The sequence below is a fragment of the Aulonocara stuartgranti genome (assembly GCF_965226115.1).
Source record: "Aulonocara stuartgranti genome assembly, chromosome: 14".
Classification (NCBI taxonomy): Eukaryota; Metazoa; Chordata; class Actinopteri; order Cichliformes; family Cichlidae; genus Aulonocara; species Aulonocara stuartgranti.
Genome location: NC_138950.1, coordinates 22,618,569 through 22,643,308, shown reverse-complemented (window position 1 = coordinate 22,643,308; position 24,740 = coordinate 22,618,569). Strand labels below are relative to the sequence as shown.

Below are 24,740 nucleotides of genomic sequence, written 5' to 3'. Positions count from 1 at the left end.
CACAGCGTCACTGAACCAATCTCTCTCTTTCCCCAGCCTTTTCCAAGCACATGCAGGCTTTGTTGGTTAAACTCCCATTCGACTCCATGCCTCTTTGTTTGTTTGCTTTCTTCTTATAAATCATACCAATAATAATGGTGGAGTCAAAACTATACCTCTGTGGGGAAATTACAGCTATCTTGCATCCGCTATTTAAGTCCTCACACTTAAAACTTGACGTGAGAGACATAGCTGCTACTTTTGTGATTTTCCTGTTTGGTTGAAAAGTCTCAGATTGCTGTGTGTACTGACAGAAATTGACACTTGTTGCTGTGTTATTGTGCATGGGGAGCCTTCAGCTACAATAGCAGCAGCATTTTGAAAAGATGAAGCGGCCAAATTCAGTGACTTGGATCCTTTTGACATCTGCCTTGTTTGTATTCTTACTTCAAAATTAGTGAATGTAAGGCTGTCGGATGTTGGACCACCAGCTTCCGTTTTACAATTACTTTCCAGTTGTAAGCATCTACAGTATCTAGGTGTAGTCACGTGCTCGACTTGTCTGTCCAGCTAATTAAAGCTGTCATATGTTGCTGGTGGACCACTGATGTGGGTGTGTTTCTGTCTTTATGCGTGTGTGCACTCTTTATGGTTGTAAGCAGCAGATGCTCATCTAGAATCTTTGCCAGGTTGCCATGGCAGCTAGAGAGTGGGTGGGTTGGGGTCGCGTAGCATGTTATTATTGAACTCAGACATTAATTACTAAAGTGACCTATTGGCAGCACAACCTCAGATCAGATTCAAGTATTTTGCCAAACCAAAATCTCTGACCTTGTTTTCCTGAGCTAAACCAATTTTACTACAATGATTGGACTGATATCCAAATTTCTATATTAATAAAGTGAGACTGGGAATTAAATTCGGGCAAAACATCCACAGCTGTATCGTGACCAACTGCAACCACAACTGAAGTCAGGAAGAAACAATAGAATGGATGAATTTAAAGTTGTGGAATCACAAATGCTGTGTTCCATTTACTCATTTTAATTTGGATGAAGTGATTAACAAAGATATGTTTTGGGGTGCAATGATACAGCCAGGTATCATTGCACCCCAAAACAATGATACCTGGCTGTATGATACCTGAAACAATAGTTTCAGCTTTAAACCTTTCCAGTTTCACCATATCTCAGTGAGTTTGTACAGTTGTACAGTCCCTACAGTTTAGTGTACGGCTGCTCAATTATGGCATAAATGATAATCACGATTATTTTCACTGAAATTAAGATCTCGATTATTTGACGATATTTATTTAACAATAACAAAGTATTGAATAATGGCTTTAAAGATTGTCAAAATAATATAAAATAGTGTGCAAATACTGATAACAGTGCAAATGTTTGCAATATAAAAAATAAATGAAAAATGTAAACATCTATGTTTAGTTGCTCTGTGGTGCAGCTACGACACCGTAGCAAAGTTTACACACTATGTCTACTTGATCCACGTCTGACTCCACGAACCCATAATGTTTCCACACCACTGAAGTTGCTGAAGTGCATTCTTTCTTCAGCAGCCATTATCCTCTCCTCTCCAAATAACTTCTGCTTAGCTTTCCGAGCTTTCCTCGGGTCCTCTTAATTGTTGTGACGCATGTTCGAAACGCAGAGAGGTGCGCTCGATTTGCCACACAGAGCAGCGCGAGAGTAAAGCACGAGGGAGGTGCTTATAATCGGCTCAGTCATTTTTAATGATTGCTGAAAACCCAGATCGTAATTTAGATTAAAATTTGATTAATTGAGCAGCCCTAGTTTAGTGTAGAAGTTCATTCATCACACATGTTGTGTCATGCTACACTAAGCATTTCATTTCACCTTTCTGCTCTGCTGAAATCCTGTGACTTACACTCATGGCATCTTTGCTAATTATTATTGTCTGTTCGTAAATGCAAATATCAAATCAGCCAATCGTATCGCAGTAGCTCGGTGCTTGGGTAAAAACAATCCACTGAAGCTCCAAGTAAGCATTTCCTGCACATCTCTAGGATTTACAGAGAAACTGTCTGAAGAGAGTAAATATCTAGTGAGTGTCAGTTCTCTGAGTGAAAAAGCCTTGTTGAATTCAGAGGTCAGAGGAGAATAGCCAGGCTGCTTTGAGCTGACAGGAAGGCAACGGTCTCTGAGATAACCACTTGTTACAGCCAAGGTATGCAGACAAACATTTCTGAGGGTCAAAGTTTGGCATAAACAGCACGAAAGCATCGACTCATCCTGCCATGTATCAACAGTTCAGGCTTCTGCTGGTTTAATAAAGTTTTGGATATTTTCTTGGCACAACCTGGACTCCTTAATACCAATTGATCACCATTTAAATGCCACAGTCTTATTGAGAATCATTGCTGATTATGTTCATTCTATTGTGATCACAGTGTAATCATGATGGCTGCTTCCAGCGGGATAAAATCCACCATGTCAGAGAGCTTAAATCATCTCAAACTGGGTGTTTTTAACATGAAAGTGAGTTTATTGTAATCAACTGGCCTCCACAGTCAAAAGATCTTAATCCAATAAGGAGATTCACATCATGCAAGTACAGCTGATTAATCTGTAGCAACTATGTGACGCTATCATGTGAATATGGAACGAAAGGAATCTTTCCAACACCCTGATGAATCTTTGAAGGCAAAAGGGATGCCATATCACAAAAGAACCATCTAAAATCTGTGATTACTAACCAGAAATTAATGACTATTGCTGTTTCGGGTGATTAATAGACATATGTGTATCTCAAATGACCTAATAAAGATAATGGTTCAGGATCAAAATGGGCCAGATCATCTTGTCTTTCTTGCACATCTTTTCACATCTAAAACTGAATTGAATTTAAAAGATAAGAATGGCTGAATTGAGAGAAATCAAGATGCAACAGATGGAGTAAGCAAGTAGAAACAGGTTTTTTCTAGGTGCAAGGATTACATAATTGTTGATCGTGCGTGCTGTATTTCTCTGTAAATATCCATATGGAAAAGAAACACAAATAATTTAGAATGAACTATATTTAAATTGTCTCACGTAAACATTATGTGTTACGTTACTTTGTTTGTTTTGGGGTGTGAACCTCCTGGTCAGCTGAGCCCCCCTTGTTCTCAGTCTGCCTTCATGGGTTTTCTCTGGTTTCCATCCACAGTCAAAATCATGCAGACTAGGTTCTTTGATCATTCTTCATTGACTGTAGATGTGGATATGAGAGTGTGGTTGTCTGTTTCTCTTTGTGTTTGACCTGTAATAGACTGGCACCCTGTCTAGCATACTCTAGACAGGGTGTGTGTCCCTCTCTCCTGCTTTATGTCAGCTGAGAGACGGCTTCAAGTTGATCGATGGAAGGGTAAATTGCTTTTCCACATGAGACTATTTTCATAAGAATGATTGTTAGTGTGATGCCAAGGGGGAATACATTAAAATCTTTTATTTTCATTTGCTCATTGTGCTTGGTCCACCTGGAAGACCTCGCCTGGAACTTAAAGAGTTGGAAACGCCTGGCTTAGATAGATTTCATAACCAAGAAAGAGCCGACTGAAAATTAATAATAATTTGCAAATGAGTTCCAGTTTCTATTTATACTCTGAATGAACAGAATGGAAAGGCAATTGCCCCAGGCCTCTGTATGTAGGATTGGTTTTTAAAAGTTCTGCTTAAGGTGGTGCAGTGGCCTACAACACTGGCATACTGTACGGTTATGCAAATAGCATTTCCAATATTGGTAGAGATGGGGTGCCTGATGTTAATTGAATAGTGAATAGAAAAGTGTGTGTGCGTGTGCGTGTGTGCATACACTTAAAATCCAGTGTGCTTCTAATGAGACGCAAAGTACAGACGGCAGGTTGAGCGTGGGCTGGAAACCATGGCGACGGCCTTCGGCTCCTAGACATGTGGAGAGAGGCAGAGCGAGGATGTCATGTAAAACAGCCATTGTGATCAAAAATAGAGTGATTGATCAGCCTGATGTATGATACTACTGTTTACAATTACTGTGTTTTTACAGATACATCTACAGGTATGCACATAATCAGTTTTTACTCTTCACACACACACACACACACACACACACACACACACACACACACACACACACACACACACACACACACACACATATATATATATATATATATATATATATATATATATATATATATATATATATATGTGTGTGTATATATATGTGTGTGTATATATATGTGTGTGTATATATATATATATATATATATATATATATATATATATATATATATATATATATATATATATATATATATATATATATATGAATGATCTATTGGGGCTGGGGTCTATCACACCAGGCAAGACCCCAGGTGCAGGCTGTGTAAAGATGCTCCAGAGATAATCCAGCACATAACAGCAGGGTGCAAGATGCTAGCAGGCAAGGCATACATGGAACGCCATAACCAAGTGGCCGGCATAGTGTACAGGAACATCTGTGCCGAATATAACCTGGAAGTGCCGATGTCAAAATGGGAGCTGCCCCCAAGGGTGATGGAGAATGGCCGAGCTAAGATCCTGTGGGACTTCCAGATACAGACGGACAAAATGGTGGTTTCTAACCAACCGGACATAGTGGTGGTAGACAAACAGAAGAAGACGGCCGTAGTGATCGATGTAGCGGTTCCGAATGACAGCAACATCAGGAAGAAGGAACACGAGAAGCTGGAGAAATACCAAGGGCTCAGAGAAGAGCTCGAGAGGATGTGGAGGGTGAAGGTGACGGTGGTCCCCGTGGTAATCGGAGCACTAGGTGCTGTGACTCCCAAACTAGGCGAGTGGCTCCAGCAGATCCCGGGAAAAACATCGGAGATCTCTGTCCAGAAGAGCGCAGTCCTGGGAACAGCTAAGATACTGCGCAGGACCCTCAAGCTCCCAGGCCTCTGGTAGAGGACTGGAAGCTTGAAGGATAAACCGCCCACAGGGGCGAGTGGGGAATTTTATATATATATATATACTGTATATTTATTAGTGGTGCAATGGATCAAAAATCTCACGTTCGGATCGGATCACGGTTTTAACTCACAGATCGGATCAATTTTCGGATCAGCAAAAAAAAAAGAAAAAAAGACAACATTTTAACATTTACTTATTAACTTATTTAAGTCTTTTTAGCCTATTAAAAACATTCAACTCAAGACTCATTCCACGCAATTATATAAAAACAAATTAAGGCGCAATATAGGGCAGTACAGGGCTTTGTATCTACCACTCCGCTGTGATATAACGAGCGGTCACAGTCCCGTGGCTTTCCGCTGACCTGGAGGTCCATTTGTAGTTGGGCAACAGAAGATGCCTGGGACAGTTCAGCCATAACTTTAAACTTTTCCTGCTCATACATGCCTGGGTACAATCTTGTCACTGAAGTGGATGCGGAACGAGATATCATAGCGTGGCTCAAGCACGTTCATCACAGTTTAAACCCCTTGTTTTGCACAACGGAATACGGCCTCCCGTCTGCAGCTAAACACCCAGTAGCTTTTGTAATAGCTTTAGCCCAGTCGGACTGGGCAGCAAAGGGCTGCTTAAATGCCGCAAACTCCTCTGCTCCTCCACTTGGGCCGCTAGCGCTGGCCATAACTATCGCTTGACAGACTGACCACGCACACCATAGACATACTTTTTTTCCTTCTTTTTCGAATCTTCGGATCACGTGCGTGCCGAACCGTGGAGTAGGATCAGTTTTGGATTATGGATCAACTGTGATCCGTTGCACCACTAATATATATATTTAACTATCTGTCTATCTGTCTGTCTGTCAGACACAGACAGACAGACAGACTTGTGACGTCACCTGTACAGTTGCATATCGCAAGTGCATCCTTGTGTTTTTGTTCAAAACTGTAGGCTTTAATCATTTTTTGGCAAGAAAGTAAAGAGTACAAAGCTTCTTTAAATACATAGTGATGACAAACCTCACACACCTTTGGTGGTTTTGTGATTGGAAGCATGCAGCTTGCCTGTTGTGCTCTCACAAATGAGGTGGGAACTGAAATGAATCAATTACCATACATTAGCAGTGGGTGTGCTGGAAACTAGTGTCAGTCATCGCATATCACACCAACTTCTCTCATGCTTTGTAGAACAGTGTGGTCCATGCAATGAATCGCTGGCACTTTGTACCTGAACAAAGTGAGTTCACTCTGTTAAAGGATCCTAATATCCTTGTTGAAGATGTGCAGGTTTGCTTCTTAGCATGCTGCAGCTCCTTAGTAATCAGGAATCCACAAATATTTAGCAGACTGTGAGTAATTTGTATTTGAAACATTCAGATTAACACATTAATTATATGTAGGTGCTGTACAGTCATTTAAAAAAGACCTATTTCTAGCATGTCCTTGTCCTTGACAACAACGTTACAGTTTGCAGTGGGAAAAAGAACCAAGATTCCACCCGACTGTGCCTCCGCCTACAGCCTACTTTGATACAAACAAGTCACCAAGATACCAAACAGGCAGTGTTACAAAAGTATCACTGCACCACAGCAAAATTGAACGTGACACATCTCACATGTAAGGCACCTTAAAGCAGTCTAATGCAGGCTCTGTATGTGAACTCAGTCCTTTATTAATAGTCCCTACTTTCAGATTAAAAAATGCTACTTAATAAATAATTAGCTAAGTGATATTGCATATTGTTTAAAGAAACAACAGTTTGCACATGAGCACAACAGTGAACTGCACGTGTGAACAGCCGTAAAATGTTTCAGTGAAAAACTAAAAATAGGAATCTGGCATTTGGATGAAAATGTGTTATTTGTGGACAAACAGTTCTATTTTCCAAAATGTGTGGGAGTCATCTAGCCATCTGAGAAACTATTATTTTATTTATGCAAGACAGAGAACAGAGCAAATATCATTTGCAGCAATTGTACTGGAGAGCTCACAGAACATATTGCTTTCTGAAGGGCCCAATTAGAAGTTTGTTGATAAATCACTGCAGATCTTTGTTTTCTGTTTTTCCTCTGCAGTCATTAGTGTGAGTGTGAAGCCAAAAGTTGGGCTGGTAGAGCAATGAAAGGCTGGAAAAGTTGTGTTATCCTATTATTACAGTTTTTCTCGATTGCTAAAACACATTTCTTGAAACTATGCCTCATATTCTCACAACAGTAAACAAATCCATAACATCTCACTCAATTTCCCAAACATCCTATTTTCAGGTCAAAATGAAGCTCTACACTCAAAACTATTCACTCTTGCTGAAAAACCAAACTTTGCCCTCAGACATCAAACACAAGCCCTCAAAAACACATACACTACACAAGTTTTGCACACTGGTACAATTAATTCAAAACAATAGCTCCAAAACAAATAGGTTGCTTATGGTTCTCCCCTTCAAAAACCTTTTCACATGATAAACACAAAAGACGCAACCAATGTATGTACAGTGGCACATTTTTATTCATGTACTATACAGTACAACACACACCAGAAACATTATTCCACCTCAGCATCTTGTCTTTGGTCTGGGTCAGGCCAGAGAATCTCATCCACATCACAGGCTATATTGGCCCCAGCCAGGCAGCGGGGGTAAAATCCTCTTGCATGCCTGATCCACCCCTGGCATGCATCTACTGATATGTCTAGGCAGGCTTCTTCCATGGCCTGAAGGAGGTGAACACGGACATAAGGTTCTCGGTCATACACTTTCCACCGCCATGCCGAAAATAACTCCTCTATCGGGTTTAGAAAGGGAGAGTATGCAGGCAGAAAGATATTAGAAAACCTTGGGTTATTGGTAAACCAGTCACGAACCAGAGCAGCGCGATGGAAGCTCGTCGTTTATCCCACACAACAACGTAGTGAGGCTGCTCTGGCTGTGCTGGTTCCCTGTAGTCCAGCTGGAACATATGTTGTCTTAAACCATCAAGAAAAGCAAGGAGAAGCATAGTGTTATAGGGTCCTAGTACGGGGTAATCTGGCGGTGGAGTACCCCTCGTTGGCTGATGGCTGCGCAGATAGTGACATTCCCTCCACGCTGACCAGGGACATTTACAATAGCCCGATGGCCAATTATGTTCCTCCCCCTTTTCCTTCTTTTGGTCAGGTTAAAACCTGCCTCATCCACAAAGATTATTTCATGGGGAACAGGCCGTCCTTCAATCTCAAAGATTCTCTGCAAAACACATAACACAGTAGAGTCAATCGGTACCCTGAACCACAGTTCAAGAGTGCTGAAATGGCAGCATAAACTGCCATGCTGTGATGGTACAGATCTTTATACAATATCCAAACTAGTACCTGAACATATTCCACACGTTGGTTTTTCACTCTGTCAGAGTTTCGTTCGAAAGGACCTCGGTATGCCTGTTTCATCCGGAATTGATTCTTTCGGAGGATGCGGTCAATTGTGGAGGCTGGATGGCATTTATGCCTCGAAAAAGATGATCATCCTCAATCACTCTCCTTTGAATCTCTTGCAGGCGGATTACATTATTTGCAATTACCATGTTTAGAATTTTCCCTCTCTTGCCCCTCCGACAAAAGCCTTAACCTGCCTCCACCAGGTGGTCGTCTCTGTGTCCTACAAAAATAGAAGCACTCATTACTGTAACTGTCACACATTCTTTTTACAGGAAAATAATGGAAACATACTGAAACTCAAGAAACATAAGTTCAGTAACTTAAAAGTTACTGTACAAAGCAGTCTTACTGCAAGTACACCTACCTGTTTTCCTCCTGAAGGTTCTGATGATGGAGGCAACAGTGAAGCGACTCAAATTTGGTTGTACTCGTTGCCCAGCCTCCCTCATAGTCATCCCATGGACAAGGACATGGTCAACTAAAGTGGCTCGAATTTCATCCGAGACTGACTGTTCTTTCTTGCCCTTGCTCTTCCCCTTCCTTGTCGCCGTCGTTCTCCACCTCCACCTCCTTCACCACGTCCTCCTCCTCCTCCACCTCTCCCTCCTCCTCCACCACTTTCCTGTTGTCCTAGACCACCTCCTCCTCCTCTTCACCACGTCCTCCTCCTTCACCACGTCCTCCTCTTTCACCATGTCCTCTTCCTCCACCACGTCCTCCTCTTTCACCACGTCCTCTTCCTCCACCTCCTCCTCCTCTTTCACCACGTCCTCCTCTTTCACCACGTCCTCTTCCTCCACCTCCTCCTCCTCTTTCACCACGTCCTCCTCTTTCACCACGTCCTCTTTCTCCACCACGTCCTCTTCCTTTGCATCTCTTTGGATCCATTGTTTCAAACCTGAATGAGCTGACTTTGGCCCTTTTATCTATCCATCGAAGGTTCTGATTGGTGTGTGATAAATTTTGACTCCTAGTGTTTCCACCTGGTTAATTGTGTGCTAATTGAGCTCAAGCTATGCTGACTTAAGTTAACATTATTGAATGCTAGTGCTTTCTAAATGACTACATGGTGTAAGCACTGAAAAATGTAGGGATTTGTGTGTAGAGTTTTGCAGTAACAGTTCACCAAATTTGACTCATGTGTCAAAGCAGGGAATAGTGTTTATAGTTCAGGGAAATGGGTGAGCTTTTTGGAAAATAGCGTTACGGTTTTGAAATTTTAGTTTAAAAGCCTGGTTATAGTGTTTAAGCAATCGAGAAAAACTGTAACACGCGAGCAATGTGATTGAGTATTGGGTATGTAAAAGGACATTCATGAGGAAAGAATCAGTTTAGCAGTTTCAGGATAAAGTGTGATGCAAAACAGCAAAGAAATTTTAAGGGTTTTCATGAATTACAGTATTCAAAATTCATATTTGAAATTCAGAACAGAACTCAGCACTGTGTTAAACCAAACAAGTTCACTCGTCAAAATAGTTGAAAGCAAGCAAACTTTTCATTTTACATTTTAGTTTTCCTTACATTTTTTTTTGGTGCTAGCAGATGCTAGAGCACATTTGCAGTAAACCATAGGAGTATGGAAAGCCAGAGATTTTCCATTTTTGTTTTGTAATACATGGAGAATGTGGACAGGTATTTTCTGGGCCAAATTAAAAGAAAAAAAAGTTGTCATCTGGATGGCACCATACTTTGCCCCAAATCCTGGATTTATCATTCAGCATTAATGGGTGTGCTACCTATGCCGAGGGGCATTATGATCCTCCCATACAATCATGAATGCTGCTTTAAAAATTTTCTTGCTTATAAATATGGGGTGTATAAAAGAGAATCATCTGATTTCAGCGATTTAATCCCACAGCTGAAGCACGTCCTCTTAGAAATAGGGGATTTGTGAGTTTCACGTGGTTGGCGGTAGGTAGCATAACAAGAACAGTGGCTGCACTGAAACTAGACATGCTACCAAAAGCATAGGGGAAGTTTGACTAGCTATCATGTCTGGATACATGCTGTGCACTTGGAGGGGGAGACATTGAGTATTTGTGAGCATTGTAAGTTTTGTACGCAAAAACCTTTAAATACATACTTAATTATAATTAACCACAAGTTTCCATGTCCATTACTTAACATTGGAGGATGATTAATGGAAGAGTGTGCATGTTGCAAAATTTTTTTGGGGAGCTGCAGGTGTGACCTGGAAAGTTACCAAAGTGGTGGCAAGTTAAAGAAGGAAAAGAGGAAAGTATAATTGCTAAACATGAAGAATAATGAGAAATGTGCCTGTGTATTAACAAGTAATTATGTATTGAAAGTATGGGCGTTATCTATGGAAAGAAAAGTAAGAAAATGAAGTCGGTGAGGCAAAAAAGGCATAAAGAGAGAGTGAGAGGCACATAATTACAGATGGCTGCAGTGGAATGTGACAGAGCCGGAGAATAAAAAAGAACAGGATAGAAAAGCAGAGCAAAGGGGCTCAAGGGAAAGCTGAAGGTGAGGCGATAATGAGAGGAGGCAAGAAAAAAAGACAGATGAGGGGAAAAAAAACCTGTGTCAGAGAAAAAAGGAGAAACCCATTGATGAGATGAGGATTAGACGGTGCTGATTAATGATCATTGATTGTTTACCTCGGCATGTCTCTTTCTACTTCTGTGATTTCACTCGCCTGCCTGTCAGTCTCTTTCTTTCTTTCTTTCTTTCTTTCTTTCTTTCTTTCTTTCTTTCTTTCTTTCTTTCTTTCTTTCTTTCTTTCTTTCTTTCTTTCTTTCTTTCTTTCTTTCTTTCTTTCTTTCTTGCTGTCTTGCTGTCTTGCTTTGGAACCTGCTGTGTGTCATAATGTCAGTACAACACTATGTTAAACAAAGTCCAGGAGGAAAAATCTCACATAATATCCCAAATCCTTTCATTTCATGCCGCAGGGGAGCTGTTCATCGATCCCTCATCCTCTGCATGGCACCATAGACAAACATTTACTGCAGTCAGCGGCCAAAATTCACTCCCACTGACTTTCACTTTTTATGGAGTTATTTTAAAGACACATGATCTCAAATCGAGTTAAAATGTGATGTTTACAACAATCTGGTATGAAATTGGTAGATATTCCATGGCTGGTTATTCTGTGTCACTGGAAGTTTGATTCATTTATTTATTCATTTATTTTTGTTAATCAAACCCATAACACCATATTTCAATGAAAATGGACATCAAACAAACATCCATTGTTCTGGTTAATTTCATATAACCAAAATAATAACTAGAAGAGCTATAATAAAAGCATTAAAGAGGTTAACAAGCTTTCCTCATAGAAGCACATCAACCCCCAGCCCTTTCATGCCAATAGAACACCACATTGCACCCTTGTGCACTTATATTTGTAAGTTTAATGTAATGGATTGCAATCTAGAAATGTTTCTACCTTGATTTATAACAACAGCCACATGGCAGGAGGTGACAGCAACAACAGAGAGAATAAAAAAAAGGGGGAATGCGCTTGATGGCAGACAGACACTGCAAGGAATGCTGTTGGAGAAAATGAGTTTTGTTCTCCGGAGGCTCAGAGAGAGAAAAAAATAAGAAGGGAAGAATGAAGGAAGGAAGGAAGAAAGAAAGATCGTTGTCTTGCTTGAGGCCTTGTTGGGTGTAGTTGTGAAAGGACGAGAGAGGATTTGTCATTCACATCCACTTCTCTCTCTTTATCTTGCTCTCTCACACACACACAGACACACTCACTTTGCCATCTGTTCCTCCTTGAGGAACAGTAAACCCAAATCTCCTCCAAAAAATGCAAAATGCAGCGATATGTCTCCACAGTTTATGTATGTGCATTGTGAGGAAGTTATATTCGTCTTGCTGGTGTCTGACGAGGCATTGCTGCTGAGCTGCAGCCAAAATACTCCATTTGACCTAGATCGTCTCTGAGCCCGGCTGGCGTATGCATGCGTGTGTGTTTATGTGTCTGTGCATCCTAGTTCTGTCTATTTCTCAGCAATAAAATGACTTTTGGACATTGTCCATAATGATATAAGCTTTCCCTGCCTCCCTGTCATCTGTCTCTCTGATAATCGTTGGTTTTGTGCCAGCTTTCACGGCAGTTCTCTTTTTTTATTTCTGTTTCTCTGACTTTAGTTTGATTTCCCATCACTCTGTTTCAATTTTTTTTTCTTTTCTTCCATTCCTGCAAGGGAACTGGGAAACTTACAAAGTAAATGTCATCTACAGTGTCTGCGTGTGGATGTGCGAAAAAGGGTTTATTTGTTACAGTGACATAGTGCTGACCCTGTGCTTTACCTCTCAAGCTAAACCTGCAAACCCCTAAGTGTTTCCTGTATTTTGAGCTGTGAAGATATAATAAAACTCGAATGGCCCACTTTCCTCTGCGGTTGCTGTGAAAAGGTACCTTGGATTTTAAGCAAACCCAGACAATCCCACAATTTGACCCTTCTTCCCACCTTAGTGAAAGCGAGAATAAGAATTTCCTCTTGACAGGAAGAGACCTTCAGTTGAACCACGCTCAGACATAAGCAGCCATTTACTGTGAACAGTCAGCGGAGAGAAGTTAGAGGCAATACAAAAACTGAAGGAGAGAGTAAACAAAATGAAATGATGCAGACTGAGTAGATGGGGCACATTTGGGAAGCTGACATAAGCTGTAAAAGACTGTACTGCAGTTTATTTGTTGGGATAGCATCTGGTGAAGTCAAAAGCCTATAGTGGAGGAGTTTCTATGAGGATGTCAGTCATGGTTCTATTCGGCATTAAAAACACTGGAGCTTGGCGCCAGTTTAGCTCTGTGCACTAAAATGGTGGCCACATGCCGTACGGTTAAGAGCGGCCGGCCTGGGTTCGAGTCCAACCCACAGTCCTTTGCTGCATGTCTTCCCCCTCCTCTCTCTGCCCCTGCTTTCCTGGCCTCGCCTCACTGCGTCTGACAAATAAAGCTGAAAAAGGCCAAATAAATAAATAAATAAATACGCAGGAGCTCAACTACGAGGGGAAATAAAGGACCAGTACAAGATTCATTAGAAGCTTCCTTGATAGCACATGTATATACAGTTAGATTTATACATTTTTGGGCAGTGAGACTTGCCTCTGTACACCACCACACTGGATTTTAAAATCAAACAATCAGGATGTAACTGTGCAGTGCAGAAATGGCCATTCTCTGTGTGATTTAATGGAATTAGATGACATGAAAAACTGTCCAAACTCCAAAGTGATCGTGGGAAATAACTCTGTGGTAGTATTGTGATAATATCAACTACTGACATTATTTTCATTTCTCCTAATATTTCTCCTGCAGTCTTGCATACTTGAGCTGCATTTTGGCTGTCTTGGCACAAAAAAAATGCACCAAATGTGGAGATACTGTACTCTACAAGAACTCCTCCTCTGCTTTTGTGCAGTATTGTGGTGTTCCTGCAGGGCCTTCTTGCTTGTCTGTTTTGATTTTGATGTTTGACGTTGGTCTTCTCTCATATTATTGACATCTGTTACCCAAAAATTAAATCCTGTTTGGATGTGAAAAAGTGGAGCACAGATAATTGGACTGAATTAATTCTAGTCATCATTTTATTTGTATCTCTGCAGTGATGGATGGGCGGACAGGTATGATGTGACAGATGGCTATGTTAAGGAAGCGGCCGGCGGGATTACCATCAAGCTCCAGTCGGCTGACGTGAAATGGTTTGATGAATACTACCTTAAACTTCGTCCTGAAAACAATCACAGAAACCCTTGGTTTCCAGAGTTCTGGCAGCATCGCTTTCAGTGTCGACTAAAAGGTCACACCCAGGAGAACAGCAAGTACAACCGCACCTGCAGCAGTAAGTACAGACAGAAATAGAAATACAGTCAAAAATAGACTGCCGTTATTGCACTTGAACATTTTTAATGGTAGAGTTACTATAGTTTACATTAGGTTTGTTATTGGTCAAGTCCCTTTACTCACATAAGGGATAACACCAGAAATTTACAGCTGTGCTTGAATACTGAAAGAAAAGAGAGGCTGTATTGTTGGCAGACAACATATATTGTTTTGAGTCTGCATAACAGGCCACAGTACCAATCTGCATTTCTTTTGATAGGTTTTTGTAATGGCTGCTGTTAATGCAAATAACAAACAAAGAGAATGTGTGAACACACAGTCACACACCTACACACAGACCACATGGATGCACAGAGCTTTCCGGTTCATCTGCAGCCATCTCGTGTGGCTGTGAGTGAACCCACCCTTTATTTTCAGCTTCTATCCGCCCCCATGTCTTTCTCTCTCTGTTCCTTTCCCCCCATTCATAGGCAAAACAGTGTGTGAGCGTAGCATCAAAGGGACCCGTGTCTCATGTATTCTAATGAAATGGGACGTGAAATACAAATGAACAGGACACAGACAGAGACAGAAAGAAAATGAGACACGGAGGTGGAAAGTAACTGATGAGGAAGAGGAATGACAGCGGTCTTTGATGTTTGGCGGGGACAGTTTTTTCATAAAACCTAAAGGGGATATTAAGAGTTTCTCTGATATGTTTGCCTTTTTTCTACCTACTGTTCCTCACTAACCCAACTGTCCATTTCCCCCAACTCTACCCCTTCACCTCTGCAGAGCGAGAGTCACTTCGGCAGCAATATGCACAGGACACTAAGATGGGATTTGTCATTAACGCCATCTACTCAATGGCATATGGCCTGCATAACATGCAACGGTCACTCTGCCCAGGTTACAAGGTAGGTGCTGCTCTGGTGGATGAATAAGGAGGGGTACACTAAGACAATACTACAGACAAAATGAGGGTAATGAAGAGATGGAGAGGGAAAATAGCAGGACTTACAGAGCCTAAGTATTGATGCCATGGTACAGTTGCCACGCGGCCCATTTTTGACTTGTTATCACATTATGTAAGTTGGTATCCAAAAGTCTGGGAACACCAGTAAAGATCCTTCTCCAAGGTCTTGCTGAGATTTCTGAAGGGTTTCAGCAGTGCCTGTGGAGCAGTTACTTTACTATTTTCAGACTATTTTTTGAGCTCATTATCTGTGACAGCTGTTTTCCCCAAACATATATTTATTTCCGCTGCAAAAGTAAAACATGTTACAGGAGCTTTCACAAACTCCTGCAGGTTAAACTGGGCTGATCGAGCAGTTTCTATGGTGATTACATATAAGAGACTCTCAGCAAACTCACCAAAACAGACCACCAGCTTAGCAAGACTAATGGAAAAGGACGAAAGGATAAGAATTAGATGTAAAATGGTTACATTTTAGGTCCTGTCCTAGTTTGCATTTGGTATTTAAAGCTCTAAAGATTTGTGCAAATACATCCCATACTCTAACAGGTAAAGAAAATTAATTAATATATTAATTATTTCCTGTTTGCATCTCCACACACAGCACTGTGTTACTGTGATGAAGTTACTTTTTCATCTCTTAGCAAACAAAGCTTGTTGTGCTGATGTTCTGATGATGTCCTGATTGTGCTCTGAACAAGTCAAATGCCATACACCCCCTCTCAGACCTCAGGTCTAGCCATAATCTAATGCACACTTAGTCTTTCTTTGCTTACAATAACAGTTTGACGTCTGACGCTATCACTTAGTTCTGATGCCACGATTCCAACTTTCAGCACACTACTTAGTAAGCAATGTTTTGCTAGAAAATTGAGGCGCAGCTAATAAAAGGTGAAAAATGCAAGTGTATTTGCTTGAGCAAGCCTCTAGCTGTCATGTTTCAAAGAAAGGAAGGAACCGAACAAGGAAAGCTGACCTTTTTGTAAGATTTTATTTTGGGGCTCTTTTTAGGCTTTAGTTTTGACAGGACACTAAGTGGACAGGAGAGAAGGGAGGGAGACACTTGAACCAAGGCTCCTGCAGTAGTATTTCAGAATTTGGCACAGCAGCTCAAATTTGCGAGCTACATCACTACCCAAGAACTTTTTTTAAAAAAGAGGTTTACATGGAAATATAATAGACTTTGGACAACACTTTGCATTTATTCAGGAAAATGTAAATTAAAATGATGCCAAACACTGATAGTATATGTCAAACTTCATATTCACTTAGAAATTCAGAAAACAAAATGCTAAATTTTAAGTATAGAGCAGCACGATTCTGTATTTTTGGCACCAAACGCCGGTGCTGCTTCACCTCTACATACTTTGTGGGGATGACTTAAAATTCATTAATGCAAAAATGTCAACATGGGCTTAATTTTAACTAAACTTTATGAGATGATTGTGAAAATGTTGCACTGTTTGGCTTGCATAGAATAGGCACTGCATAGGAAACCATACTGCCACGCTGTCCTCACTTTTTCTAGAATGTGGCGAGCCGACTCACCTCAACAGCTGATTGGTTAAATTTTATCTTTACATTGTGTTGCTTCCAAAGTACAGTGAACATGTTTTGAGAATAATAATTAATTGAAAGGCCAGTTGTACACAATTTACTTCCATAAAATTATGGAAATTTATGTTGTTAAAGTTGATGGTCATAACTGTTTTTCTGGGTGCAACATGACCATCTATGTGTTTTAAGGGCCTGTGCGATGCCATGCGACCCATTGATGGGGCTAGACTTCTGGACTTTTTGATGAAAACCAACTTCACCGGTGTGTCAGGGGAAGGAATCTTATTTGATGAAAACGGAGACTCACCCGGCAGGTAGGTGCTTTAAACTGTGCAGAGACGTCATAGATCTCTATGGAGTGCAAACAACCTCCCACTGTTGTTCAATGTGCACCTTTTGTTTACAGGTATGAAATAATGAACTTCAAAAAGATGGGGAAGGACTACTATGACTACATAAACGTCGGCAGTTGGGACAACAGAGGCTTAAAAATAGATGATGATGAAATCTGGCCCAGCAAAGAGAGCGTGATCAAGTCAGTCTGCAGTGACCCCTGTGACAAAGGGCAGATTAAGGTAAGATGAGTAATTTTCACACAGTAGACCTGGAATTAGATTAAAATAACTGAATAATAAAATTATTAGTATGATGAGTGTTTGAGGAATTTTCATTATCATCACAAACTGATTTGTATCATGTTACGTTACCAGCCTACACCTCTTTCACCTCAGCCTGTATTCTACTTTTATACCAGACCTCTTTGCTCCTCCTACAGATCATTTATGTGACATGACTGAAAGTAAAGCTTCACATTAATACAGTGGCTTCGTTTGAACTCTGCTTATGGCGTGAGTGCGTATTCTGTCTCCTTCAGGTGATCCGTAAAGGTGAAGTGAGTTGCTGCTGGACGTGCACCCCCTGCAAAGAAAATGAATTTGTGTTTGATGAGTACACCTGCCAAGCCTGTGAGCTGGGCTCCTGGCCTAATAATGACCTCACAGGTCGGTATCATAAAAGATATAAAGAATATTCACATGATGGATTTTTTTTTTCTTAATACAGCCTGTCAGTGTGTATTACATATTAGCATTGCACAGGAAATCCTGCACAAGTTACCCTAGAGAGAGAAAGTGAGAGGCATCCATTTACCATACCCTCCTCTTCCCTCTTCCTAGTTTCTTCTTCTCCACTCCCGTTTCCTCCCAGCCACTCCCTCTCTCTCATATCGTTAATTTGTTACCAACATGGTCACTCGTGTTTTAATTATTCTGCAACGAGAGCGGCTTGCCATGCAAATACACTTCAGTTGCAATGAAAAATTTTTTCCTCTCCATTGCGTTTGAAGAGGTTGCATATTGCCTTGTTGTTCTTTCAGCTTCTCATTATACTGCACGCTAGCTCCTCACCAAGCTCAATGATTAAAACATGAATTGAGACCTGCTGAAAATTCAGAGGGAGCTTCTCTGTCTGAGACAGAAGAATCTTTAAAAACTGAAACAGGGAGTGAATCAGTGCGAAAATGATCAGCAGAAAGCTGACACTGGAGAAAGAAGATAAAGGAACGGAGGCTTAATTGGGGTTATCCGTGTGTTCGTTAGTGTTCGTGACTGTGGGCTCAGAGTGTGTGACTACATGCATGTGTCTCGTTTCATCAACAATAAGTGCTGCGTGTCCCCCTGCGGGGCTATATGGAACAGTAATAATGAGGTGTAAACAAACTGCTTGCCCTGTTCCACCAGCAGACATTTTGATCTTTCTCCTTGAGGCCAAAAGAAATCTGAGGGAAAAAAATATATAAGATATAAAGGGGAGGGGGGAAAAGGTAAAGGAGCAGAGGGAAAAGGTAAAGCAAGGTCTCAGCTGACAAGGACAGAAGCAAAGTGGGAGCGAAAACCATTGAAAGGATATGGAATAGTTTTTCAGACAGCAGTGGAACAAAAACAAGAAAAGACTGGAAGAGGAAAAAGACTTAAAAAATAAAGTCATGGTGAAAGTAGGATAGAGATGAATAGAGGCTCCATCATGAGCAGCAGCAAGGGAGAGTGAAAGAAGGAGAAAAAGGGAGGATTAGCTATGGGATTTGAGCCTCTTCGCTGATTGGTAAAGTTCCACAGTCTGAGTCTGAGATTGTTTGAAAAACTTTATTGTGACTGCTCACTTCAAATGGTCACTCTTCCTTTCGTGCACCAGTTTGGTTTACACTCAAGCGTTGCAGCATTTCCTGCAGGTTCCATGAACTAACTAATTATCAAATTGCTGACTATGCAAATGCTTTCTGACTGCTCTGAGAAAGCCCACGAGGAGAAACACTGATCTGGGATTTCCCACCCAGCATCTAGATTAATTGGAGCTAAATTTCCACCCACCTCACGTTGTCATTAGTGGGTGGTCTTGAGCTTGTATGACTGGAAAAGACAGGTACTGTAGTTATTGTTTTTGAGTTTGTTTATTATGTGGAACAGCTGTATAGGTATAGATTTAACAGCATAAACATAACATCACAAATATTCTTAAGATGACAAAGAAACAGATACGGATACATTAAATTATTTTTAATTGTATTTCAGAAAGATTTTAATTTGTTTTCATTCCATTAATATTTCACTTTGGGCTTTTCAGTCATTTCAGTCTGAAAGTCCTGCCTGACTTTGCTTCTCTGTTTGTTTACTGGCCCTTTGGCTCCCATTTATGCTTTTGTTTACGCCCTTAGACCTAACCTCATTACTGATTTAATAAACTTTGTTAACCATGTTAAATACAAAGTTTATGGATTTCTTAAGTTATTTCTTTAATGATCTTTTTCTCTGTTTGCATGCAGAGAAAATGGAAGAAAAAAAGGTTAAAAAATAAAATATACAGGGGGCAGAAAGAGAATTAGAAAGAGACTATTTGCATTTCTTCCCTCTAAAGTATGTCTAGACTGACCAATAATTCAGCAAGCATTAAGACGGCTCGTAATTAGAACTGTCCCTTTAATTAATGACACTTTATCTCCTTGCCTATGAGGAAGACAGAGATGGAGGTAGAGAATTACAGGAGTAGGTGGGAGGTATGAGGATGAGGAGAGATAAGGAAGATATTCGGGGAAATAGAAGCGGGCAGAGTGATGGATGGATTATTACAAAGAAATGGTGAGCAACAGGAGACAGACAAGAAATGGTGAATGACAGGGAAGGAGGAAGAAAGACCAGGAGGATGGATAAGAAGAGGAAAGTGAAGTACAAAGACGTATTTGTAAAGTATTATTAGAAGTAGTATTCCAAATAGCAGTGAAGGAGGTGCAAGGGAAAAAAATAAAACTGTAATTTGTGATAAATAAAGGTCCCATAGTTCAATAGTGGAGAGATTTCATACTGTAATTAAACAGTCATCATCTCATTTGGGCACCTACACCAACAACCCCCTTCCTTCCTCCCTGTTTGCTTCTCATGCTTTTTATACTAAATCAGACCCACACCTGTATACAAAAGTTGCATACTTTGCAGGCAAAGCTCGGCACAACGGATAACTCGCAAGCGTTTCTTGCCTGGAGGTCTAACATGTACAACTCTAACCACGACCTTTAGAAAGCAACCGAAGACCAATTTTATTCAGAATGGTTAAAACTGGATATAAGAAAAAAAAAAGTGTGAGAATGAGCATAAAGTAAAGGCTGAACAATAGTTTGCTATTGTTACCTAAATCTTATTATCCATATATATTCCTGTGTGTCACATGTCAAATAAACTGATGATCAGTGAATGAGCTTTTCTGAAAAAATACATTAACAAACTGATGTCCCCCACGTCCCCAGGCTGTGACCCAATACCAGTGGAATACCTTCGATGGGGAGACCCTGAACCCATTGCTGCTGTGGTATTTGCCTGCCTCGGTCTAATGGCTACATTTTTTGTCACTGCAGTCTTTATTAGGTAACATATCCCTTTTATTTCTTAAAATCATTGGATTTTTGAAATTGTTTTCCTTCCTGTTTATTTAAATTCTTGCTTGCGTGTCTTTATGAATGTGGATATTCAGATTCCGGGACACTCCAGTCGTGAAATCTTCCAGTAGGGAACTGTGTTACATAATACTGGCAGGTATCTGTTTGGGATACCTGTGTACCTTTACCCTCATAGCCAAACCCCACGTCATCCATTGCTACCTCCAGCGACTGGGAATAGGCCTGTCACCTGCCATGAGCTACTCTGCACTTGTCACCAAGGTAAGGCCTGAGTGAAATGGTGGGTCCACAAGTTGTGAAAAGTGTGCAGTTAATGTGTTTTTCATTGATATGCCTGCATAACAACAGTGAGTGCTCTGTAGGAACGGAGAACGCAGATTGCAGCATATTCAGTATGTACTATATGTCCTGATGATGTTTGGAATCTGACCCCAGACAAACCGCATTGCTCGGATCCTGGCAGGAAGCAAGAAGAAGATCTGCACAAAGAAACCTCGCTTCATGTCTGCCTGTGCTCAGCTTATCATTGCCTTCCTCCTCATACTGCTACAGCTGGGCATCATTGTGGCTCTCTTCCTCATGGAGCCCCCGGAGGTAGGCTCTGTGTGTTTTAATAGAAAAAATATCATCAGAAGTAGGAGACAAATCAGAAGATTAATAAAATAAAACAAAATAAACAATAACCAGAGGATGTTAAGTTTGAAATATAACAGATTGCAGATTTGCCCTATTAGAAATTAGGAGAGTGTCTTATTGGATTTTTGTATTTTGAGTTCTGTTAAATGTGTTAAACTACTTCACCGGTTTCACATGTTTTTCACATTTGATTGTCAACAGAAATTTCACTGATTATAAATAATTGATTTGATTGGCAGATAAAAGGCAGTAAGAATTCAAACAAGACCAAAGCTTAAAATGTTAGTGTATACCCCTAAATGGATGTAGCCTAGCTGGATATTGAGACATCTACTTGTAAGTCTGTAGTTGTTCAATTTAAAATTTTCTGACAGCACATATAATTTGTAAAGTTGATTACCATCAAATTTGGTTCTTATCTGCTGAAATGCCTGAATTCATTTTCAATAAACCAATAAATATTGTACATCAGAAGTGGGCAGCATAATCATGAAATGTCAGTGAAATTACTTCCATAACTGTAATTTTACATGCCGCCATTGACTTACTACGGTCAATTCTTATTTGTATTAAAGACGTGACAGCAACAGTGTTGTCACACTTTGGATAACACGCATGTCACATTTCCTCTGGTGTCTGCAGGTCATCCACGACTATCCCAGCATCCGCCAGGTCAACCTCATTTGCAACACCACGAACCTCGGCGTGGTTGCCCCGCTGGGATACAACGGCCTGCTTATCCTTAGCTGCACCTTTTATGCCTTCAAGGTACGAGATAGTGTTTGTCACTTTTTCCCATTACCACTTCGATATCAAAAATACCTGTGACAATTTTGCATTATTTCTATAACACAGTATCGAACACGACTGAAACATGTTGTTACAACTGGCAAAGCTGCCAGTTAGAGAACTCTAAACGCTGTTGACATGCAATAAAAGTTCAGTGTGTTGTTATCCGTAGAGATACTCTGTATGAGTGTCTCTACATATGAGGAGGTTTACACAGACATAATGTGAAAAAAAATGATTAAGCCACTGTGGTTTTGCCTCTCTAAAATTTTTTGCCGGCAGTAAATGAAATTATGTTACCCCAATCAAATTATAAAGTCAATGTTGTGATTATCCATGACCAGCGGCCATCCATTTTCTGCGGAGTATGAGAGCAGAATTGTAAAAAGAGACAGAAGATAAATGCACTGCACTTCAAACAAATAAATTAACCGAGTTTTAAACACAGCAGCTGAGTAAACCAATTTAACTTTGCAGGCCAAATGCCTCACCTAATTCACTCGCACAGATCGGTGTGGCCAGCAATAAAATGACAACTGTAAGGGGTTAAGAGTGTGTATCGCTGTATATACTGTAAAGAATGTCTACATTTGCTTTATTTTTCTTGATCACAGCGAAATGCACAACAGCAATTGTGAAGGGAAATGAAGCAATGTTTACTTATGCTTCTCTTTCTTTTTCCCTCCAAGACCCGCAACGTCCCAGCTAATTTCAATGAGGCTAAGTACATTGCCTTTACAATGTACACCACCTGTATTATCTGGCTGGCATTTGTACCCATCTACTTTGGCTCTAACTACAAAATTATCACCATGTGCTTCAGTGTCAGCCTGAGTGCCACTGTGGCTCTGTGCTGCATGTTTGTACCCAAGGTAAGGTTGCTTTGCTTAAATTGCTTTTTATTTCATTCTGATTGCTTGTCTGTTGTTTTTATGAATATTACCTAAATCCGACTATAGTTGTTATCTAAATCTGTGCATAAACTACATTAAGCTTCAAATGACCATTGCAACAGAGCTCACTGTAGTTCCCCACCAGTTGTGAGAATTTGAGTCAAATATTTGAATAGATAAATGCTAAGATTCAAGAGAACATCTCTTTTGATATTTTAATCACAGATGTTTCAGCACTTGTAATATCAGGATCTAGATTTTCTCGTACAGTGTCACTACAGTAAAAAAAAAAAAAAAAAGCCTAAACAAGAAATTCAGTCAATCAAAAATACTTAGCAGAAGCTTCTTTTGAGAATTTTCTTTTTATAATATGTTTAGAATATTAAGGTGAGTCATGAGAGGCTTGATTATTATTCTAAAAAAAAAGATTAAAAGACCAATTTGTGTAGCCAACGCAATCAAAGTCTCTCCAGAAATTTGCATAGTGCCGTTAATCTTTGCAGTAAATGACAACAAGTAGTCACTGTTCATATCTAACCGTTTCCATCAGGTGTACATCATTCTGGCTAAACCAGAGCGTAATGTGCGTAGTGCCTTCACCACTAGCACGGTGGTGCGCATGCATGTGGGCGATGGCAAATCATCCTCAGCTGCCAGCCGCTCCTCCAGTCTGGTTAACCTGTGGAAACGGAGAGGCTCCACTGGAGAGACACTCAGGTATTTCTGCGTGTGTGGATTGTGTGTACCCAAGAGGCTTGTTGACCAGGTTAATGCCGGGTTGCTCTTCCGTTATATTCCAAGGCACCATTTCTCCAATAGCGCACTCTGAGACTATTTATGGTGTGTGCATGTACGTGTGTGTCGGTGTGTTTAAGCTCTCTAAGAGATTGATTCTCTGAACTCCATCGAGTCTGCCTGACTGTTCTTCTGACCCTGACATGAACTGCAGACAATTGCCTAATGGAGATGCAGCAAAGGAAGAGATTGGAATGAACTGAAGAAGGGTTAAGGAAAATACTAAAAAGAGAATTATAAATGGAGAAGAAGATGCATAGAGAGAGAAAGAGAGATGAAGAGGGGAAGTGATAAGAAAAGAAGAAAAGAAAAGGGTAAAGGAGTAGTTTGATCAAAGAGACATAATAGCTTTCACACCCTGCTTAAGGCCATCCACAAGTCATCTACAGTGACAAGGAACCGATCAAAAGACACAAAGGGAGTGACGCAAAGCCACTTGCCCGAAATGAAAAGGGGAGAAAAAATAGACAAGGAATATTTTTGTTTGTCAGCAGGTTCCTCCAGCACACCCCGCTTGGCAAGCAAGATTTCAATCACACTCTTATATGAAATGTCACAAGTGTTTCCTTCTTCATTCGCTTTACTTTGCTCTTCCCCTTTTCTCTTATGGTCCTGTCATCCTCTGTGGGCGGTGATAATTGGCAGAGGGCTGTCTGTCTCTTCAGTGCAGGGCTGGAAACTGTTGCCTTTGAGGTGCTGTCATTGTGTAAACTGAACAGACACATACAGACATGAGTCCAGCAAACCCGAGGAAACAGAAAAGACATGTTTGACTGATGTCTGAACTGTGGAAAAATACTGGATTTACCTTCAGGACATTCTCAGAAATTAAGGGAGTAAACAGACCTTAACAGGGTTCATCGACTTGTCCCCATACATGAATCAGTTTTGTTTTCTGGTGGAAACTTTTATAAATGTTCTACCTGGAATCTTTTCAGTGGGTTCTGATAAATAGTGATAAACCTGAAATCTTCAGTGAAAGGTTTAAAGTTTGGAAACCAAACATTAAAAGT

At 40.5% G+C, this 24,740-nt stretch overlaps 1 protein-coding gene across 2 annotated transcripts in view; it reads left to right on the top strand.

The window, feature by feature from the left end:
- The window catches only part of grm5b (glutamate receptor, metabotropic 5b), a 92,546-nt gene that overhangs the window by 54,397 nt on the left and 13,409 nt on the right, over nucleotides 1–24,740 (top strand). For both annotated transcript variants that reach the window (XM_082501980.1, XM_082501981.1), the window contains exons 7-17: nucleotides 13,922–14,157; nucleotides 14,934–15,055; nucleotides 16,861–16,985; nucleotides 17,078–17,246; nucleotides 17,546–17,672; nucleotides 20,465–20,582; nucleotides 20,689–20,875; nucleotides 21,050–21,208; nucleotides 21,893–22,018; nucleotides 22,729–22,911; nucleotides 23,483–23,649. In XM_082501980.1, the coding sequence (XP_082358106.1) occupies nucleotides 13,922–14,157; nucleotides 14,934–15,055; nucleotides 16,861–16,985; nucleotides 17,078–17,246; nucleotides 17,546–17,672; nucleotides 20,465–20,582; nucleotides 20,689–20,875; nucleotides 21,050–21,208; nucleotides 21,893–22,018; nucleotides 22,729–22,911; nucleotides 23,483–23,649 (1,719 nt within the window). The remainder of the gene's footprint in view (nucleotides 1–13,921; nucleotides 14,158–14,933; nucleotides 15,056–16,860; nucleotides 16,986–17,077; nucleotides 17,247–17,545; nucleotides 17,673–20,464; nucleotides 20,583–20,688; nucleotides 20,876–21,049; nucleotides 21,209–21,892; nucleotides 22,019–22,728; nucleotides 22,912–23,482; nucleotides 23,650–24,740) is intronic.